Below are 6,557 nucleotides of genomic sequence, written 5' to 3'. Positions count from 1 at the left end.
CAAAATAGTATTAAGTTAAAGTCTAAATCCACAGGTCTCAATCTAAAAGTAACATAATTCTGATACTTAGCTGATTTTTGATGCACCAGTAGGATAGCCTCATAAGTCAGAAAAAAATAAGTTGAATCCAACATAAAGAGCTGCAGTTTCTCTCTCCTATCACACTCTGTGATCAGCTTGTATTTTTATTTATGTGATCTCATAAGCCACAGCTCATACTGTGACAACACATCACAGTTTACTTTAGTTTTAAAGACTTGTACAGCGATGAGCTGTAAAATTTCAGTTGTTGACTCTACGTCTTAGTCTTGATAAATCTAATCACTTGATGTTATCAGCAATCTGATAACTTCTTCTAAAGCCACTACATGAGTCCCTTTATAAAATATCACAAAACAGTAAATAAAGCTTAAGTAATTCTTTCCCCACCAACAAACAATCCATAGCCCAAATTTACTTACACTCCCATAAAACTAAGTAAAACCATGAACTTTCAAGGAACTGGAGATAAAATAGCTGTTTAGTACTTATGACTAATAGTGACTTGAAATATTCTCTGACGTTGTAAATAGCGGCCATTTCTTTTTCCAGCAACTAATCAATTACTTTTTACAGTTTTCATTGCCTTAAGGGTCCTTTTTTTGCATCTGCTATTTGCGTGTTTTGATATGCTTTTTACTAACACCTTCCTATGGTGGAGCCACTGGCATAAAAATAGAAGCATGAGAAATTATATGAATGTACGGTATATGAATGAGTGAAAGCTGATTTTATTTTTTGTAAACGAAGATGTAAAGTCAGCAAAATGAGTTTAATCTTTCTTTTGTTAAGCACATCTTAGCAGAGCTGTGTTAACTCCCCAAATATAAACCTAATAATCATGTTCTGATTATACGTGGAAAATGACTGTAATTACACAGATGGAGGCAATTAGAGAGTCAAATGAGAGCCCTCCAGTATGGGAACCCTAAAAAGACATGCATCCATATTTTCCTATTGTTCATTTTTTTCTGTGATAAGGAGTCAATATTGCATGAAATCTTGACTTATTTATCTTGTTAAGGTGGTGGAAAGAGCAGAGGTGGAAAGTAACCAATTACATTTACTCAAATCACTGTAACTGAGTAGTTTTTTTGGGGGGTACTTGTACATTTAGGCAGGTAGACATGGTCAAGACAATACCTGACAAACCTGGTTGGGGATCTATATTCTCACATTGTTACTGCTAATAGAGAAAGTTCATATTTTATTTTACATCTCCTGAGCTACTAAGGCTGCACAATTAATTGAATGAATCCCAACATGTCCTACTGCAATTTGCCAAACACAGAAGTTGCAAAATTTCTTTGACCTGAATTTGTGTATAAAAAGTCAATTCAATCCTTTTTCTTTTTCTTTTTCTTTGCAGTTGTAATGCTGTACACATTATGCAAACACTGAAGCATCAATTTTTCTAAAACAGTCTGCAAAAATCTTACTTTTCTTATGTTTGTATTTTTTTATCTAAAATGAGAATGACATAAAATGATTACTCCCTTCAATATAACAATTCACATTGCCTCTGCAATATCAGTCAGAATAGTCTGATTATTATTTTTTTAATTATTCAACCCTAGTTTTCATTATGATTGCTACAAAGCTTTGTGTTAAACAAACCAGGCAATTTAATACTGTGATCAGAGTTGATAAAGATATGCCATTCATACTTATTCATGCATCATGTTGTGTCATCTCTGCATGTATGCCCAGCCTACAGAAAAAAGGATTATCACTGTCTAATATTGTGTTGGTTTATATATGATTCAATGCTTGTGTTTGTGTAAAAACACCTAAGATGAGGAACTTAACCTACCTAGTAGCAACTCAGTAAAGAAAACTTTCAAGTAAAAACTAAGTATTTACGTGAATCCTCCAAAACACACTGGCGGATGGACCTTCATTTACATTGTTGCTGAGGTTCATACCACAATAAACAGGAAGAGACAAAGTCATCAGTGCGTGGCATTAAAATTGTCTTTTTAAAATGGGACAGAATAGGAAACACGAAAATTTGAAGTGCTGCGGACTTTACAATATGATTGATTACAGGAAAACCAGCGGTTATTCGAGATAACGAGTGAAATTAGCCCAGAGAAATCCAAAGAAAGCAACTGAAATTTGCTCGTTATCACTAAAAACAGGATATATTGGAATGCATGAGTACACATCCGCTAAGAGCTAGTAAGAGAGGGCTTATGTTGTACTCACCTTTCTCTTTTCTTGTCTTTCACACCCTGAAAACGGTACCAAAAGGGAAATTAAATTACTTCTCTACTCATGTAAGCTTCGACAAACGATCACTTGTTTGTTAACATTATTTATTGCTGTCGCTGTATGTGTTTCGCTGATAAAATAAAGACTTTACCTGCTAAATAAAGCGTTGACAGTACCATGCTTGTGAAGAACAAAAAATATATGAAATTCCACTCGTTATCTGAGAAAATGGTAAAAATGTGCGATGTTTTTCCTCTTATACAAACCTAACGTGTTATATAGCGTCGACTTATTTCTTTTTTTAAACACAGTATTAGTTTTCAACACTTTTCTGGCATATCCGTGCATCTTCGCCTGGGCTGAGTAGTGCCTGTGTCTGACACTAGAGGCTTTCTACTCTCTCTGTGTTGTTTTGGTTAGCTGGATGCTAGCACATGCTGTCTACTGTTACCGGGGCTGCAGCAGTGATGGCTCTCCCATAAAGCGGGGGAGCGGGTCTGTGTTTTCCGACCAAACGCCGAGAGAAGTGCCGTGACCATGGCTGGAGTTTTCGACATCGATTTGGATCAACCGGATGAGAATGTCTCTGACGACGAACTGGAGGAAGGGGTGAGTTTACGTTACCGTTCAGGCTAACGCCGCCGATGTTAGCCAATTAGCTAACTAGCTAGTTAGCACTTCGCTAGCACTTTCGAGGCCTGCGTTGCTAACACCAGTGGTTCCGTTATCGGACATGTCCTCAGATACCCCTTTCCCGCGGAAACTGGCAGAGCCCCAAAACAGTCACTCCACTGTATTCCAGTTGTATTTCCGTTTTATTTATCGAATTAAACATATGTCTTACTGGATAACAGTTGGATTTATTCCAATGAAACACATTCACTGACATTAAACTGATGACGCCGGATAGGTTTGAGTTTTCTGGTGCAACGGTTAAAAGAGTGACCGTGTTAACCGGTGATTTTCAGGTCGTAGTGTCTGTGCTTATCATAGTCACAACAGATGTTGAAGAAGAAATGCGCCCTAACAAGTGCGTAGTTGTTTGTTGTTTTTAAATATTGTGGCTAAGAAATATTTTCCTGTGATATTTTTAATTTCAATTTTAAAAGGGTATCTGCTCGGCGGATAATTTTAGTCTTAGAAATCCTACTTAATAACGACAACGACGGACGCTTTCGGCGGAAAGTCGCCAGTCAACATGGTCACACTTTAAATCAGTACACCGGCTTGAGTTGACGGAACAAACGTCGAAGCGCCGATAAAGTTTATACCTTTTCTCAAGTTTTGAATCAACTGAGCTACAAACAACAACGTAGCACGTTAAAACACATGACAACAGTGCCATGAAAAGCAAAGTAAAAACTAGTAACTACTATACTACGTGTCTCACCGGGCGTAGCGAACTGCATGTCCGACAATGGAATTAGCCTACCAGAGGAGGCGGTTTTACGCTCTCTATCGGCATCCGCCTGTTGTAGGGATGTAACTACACAGTATTGTGACTTGAATGTCCCAGATATACTATGAGGACTACTTAGACCAAAAAGAGGTGAGATATAAATACATGTAATGGACAGGTGACCAACAACCACTGCTAACGGCTCTAAAGCACACTGTTGGCTAGCATTCCCATTACTCACATAACGTGAAGTTGGGTATAAGAGTCATCTCAGCTTATTTTTTTAGCTATTACAATTAAACCTGGAATAGTTAATTAATATAGAAGAGCTTTATTTAGAATATTTTTTAATAAGTCAACTACGTTAAAATACTTGAAGTCAAAGGAAATCACCTATACCATTATTCAAAGCAGACATTACACACTATATTGAACTATTACATCGACCAAAACGTAATTTTATCTGTTCATATATATATATATGTGTGTGTGTGTATATATATATATATATATATATATATATATATATATATATATATATATACACAATTTTTTTTTAGAAATACATACTTAGTTTTACATCTCTGGTTTGAAAGTCTATCTAGTATATTTTGTTATTTAATAATTTTGGCAGTGATAGCTTAATGTGCAAGGACTTGAGTGGGGAACCTGAGGGTCTCCACCCAAGTCCAGCTATGGGTTGCACCAGCTGTGCCTAAATTCAAACTTAGTTTGAACTTACAACGGAGTTTATGCTCTCCAGGTCAGACCAAGTTTGGACATTGGTCTAGTAGCTGTAGAGGTGTCAGTTCACTTCCCGAGTACTGCTTTAGTGCCTCTGAGCAAGACGCCTACTCTGCTTTTTGCACCTTTCAGCAGCACCTCATTCTGACATCTGCATGCCCACAGGATCATCTTTGTGCATGTGCATGTATATTCACCTGTGTGTATGTTTGGCATGTTCAATTACAGAGTGTAAACATGGACTGTAATCTTGAGGGATCAATAGATATATCCTGATTTTACTCATTAATTATACCATAGTTAAAAAAAGACAGGCAGCAGTACAGTTAAAGTTCCTAGTGAAACAACAAGTAGCCATGAAGAAAAAGATACATGACTATAAAACATTAATGAAAAAAAAAATAAAGCAGCGGATATTAGTCAAGATTGCCCATAATAATTAATGTATCAGACTTTGGGAAAAGATCTTGCGCAGATGTGAGATGTTGGATAAACTAATCTGTTTTCATGGGCAAACATAAGAGAAAACTGAAAGTTGGCATTGTATAAATGTTCAACCAGGTGAAGTGAAGAAAAGTACTTTGCCACAGGTAAATAGTTATTTTAAACATGTGTTTCGGCATCTCCCTGATATTTTCAAATCAGTGCATCTCTAGTATTAGACAGGGTGCCTGCAGGTAGATGTATCTCCCTCCATAGCATTTAACAATATCTGCTTGAATAATGTTTTTTCAGGCACCTTGGATTAATGTACGTATTAACTGTGATTGAGAGTTATGTTGAGATAAAATGATATACAGGCATTAAAAGTCATAATGACCCTGCAAAGCAGATGGATTTGCCAGATTCCATGTCTGCTGTCCTTTTACAGAGCTCCAATCTGAAGCGATTGTGCCAGGTCTGAGAACAGACCTGAGCAGTCAGTGTCATTTGAGGAGAATGAGGCGGTAGCTACAGGTGGAGTTTAGTTATACTGGAAGCAGGCAGCATTGGCTGCTATCTGTGTAGTAATTAGCTTGGATGTAGTTATAATATAGCAGCAGTTTTTGTCTGGACTGGGCCACCTTTCTTGATTTAAAAAAAAAAGCAAAAGATCACACTGAAAGCTTTTTATGGTGACGTTATTTTCACCCTTCTCTGGGGCGGTGTTTAGTTATATTGCAAGCTGGTAGCAATGACTTCTGCTGATTAAGCTTTCAGCTCAGATGTTGCTTTAGTGACGGTTTTAACCAGATCTGGACAGCATTTCTTTGACTGAGGGAAGAGCAAAACCTACAACAGCATCTGCCTGCCAAGCTCACATTGCTTATCGGAGTTGCGCATGCCCACTACCTCATTTGGTCTTTAAAAGTCCTGCCCTTCACAAACATTTTGTATGGGGTGTTTACCAGATGTGTGTGATGTATATTTCATGCAGTGGATATATGAAACTGTCTATCTGCTTGTCAGGTTAAATTCTTTCAGACTCTTGGTAAAAATCAAGATAGCATGCATAGACTTTATATGCACTACCATTTATATGTAATGCTGATGTGTGCTGGTGTCTTCTGACTCTTTTTTCCTCTTGTTTTCAGGGCCAGCTCAGTGAATACATGGACCAATGCAGTGGCTTTGAATTGTGAGTAAATGTAGAGCTGTTATTCACTTTGTCCTGACAACATCAACTAAGTCATACATATTTTCATTGAAATGACTTGAAAATATAACTAACACTGGAGAATTTCGGGTCACTTGGCAGATTTGCTATCTTTGTATCACTGATACGATTTCATCCAATCTACTTAATTTAAACTATTTCATACTTTATCATATAGCCATGCCATAATAAATAAGAGATGAGTGATGACTTAGAGGGTGAACTTGCGTTTTAGCATGTAAGACCATTGTACGTTCTATTGAAGGGATAGGCCTAAACAGCACTCTTCCTAATGCTGTCTTAATGTTGTTAAGAGCAGTGTTGAACACTAAGGGTTCACACTGGCATTAAGTTGAGTTGTTATTAGCTGACTGTAGTCATCATTATTATTTCCATTAAACCATTACTAATGCACTTTCAAGGGTTTGCCTTAACTTTTCTCCCATCTGTATGCATTAAGGGACAGTTATCATCAAATACCAACCAGGAGTCTGAGACCTTTTTTACCCTTTCTTGTAGAAAGTA

At 37.2% G+C, this 6,557-nt stretch overlaps 1 protein-coding gene across 1 annotated transcript in view; it reads left to right on the top strand.

Moving 5' to 3' along the window:
- Window positions 1–2,665: 2,665 nt before the first annotated feature.
- rps6kb1a (ribosomal protein S6 kinase b, polypeptide 1a) overlaps window positions 2,666–6,557 on the top strand; it is a 31,227-nt gene continuing 27,335 nt past the window's right edge. The window contains exons 1-2 of the mRNA XM_041800922.1: window positions 2,666–2,862; window positions 5,971–6,014. Coding sequence (XP_041656856.1) covers window positions 2,791–2,862; window positions 5,971–6,014 — 116 coding nt within the window. The 5' untranslated portion in view covers window positions 2,666–2,790. The remainder of the gene's footprint in view (window positions 2,863–5,970; window positions 6,015–6,557) is intronic.

This window comes from Cheilinus undulatus, linkage group 12 (assembly GCF_018320785.1).
Source record: "Cheilinus undulatus linkage group 12, ASM1832078v1, whole genome shotgun sequence".
NCBI classification, from domain to species: domain Eukaryota; kingdom Metazoa; phylum Chordata; class Actinopteri; order Labriformes; family Labridae; genus Cheilinus; species Cheilinus undulatus.
Note: the sequence above shows the minus strand (reverse complement) of the source record. Positions and strands in the feature narration are given on the sequence as shown.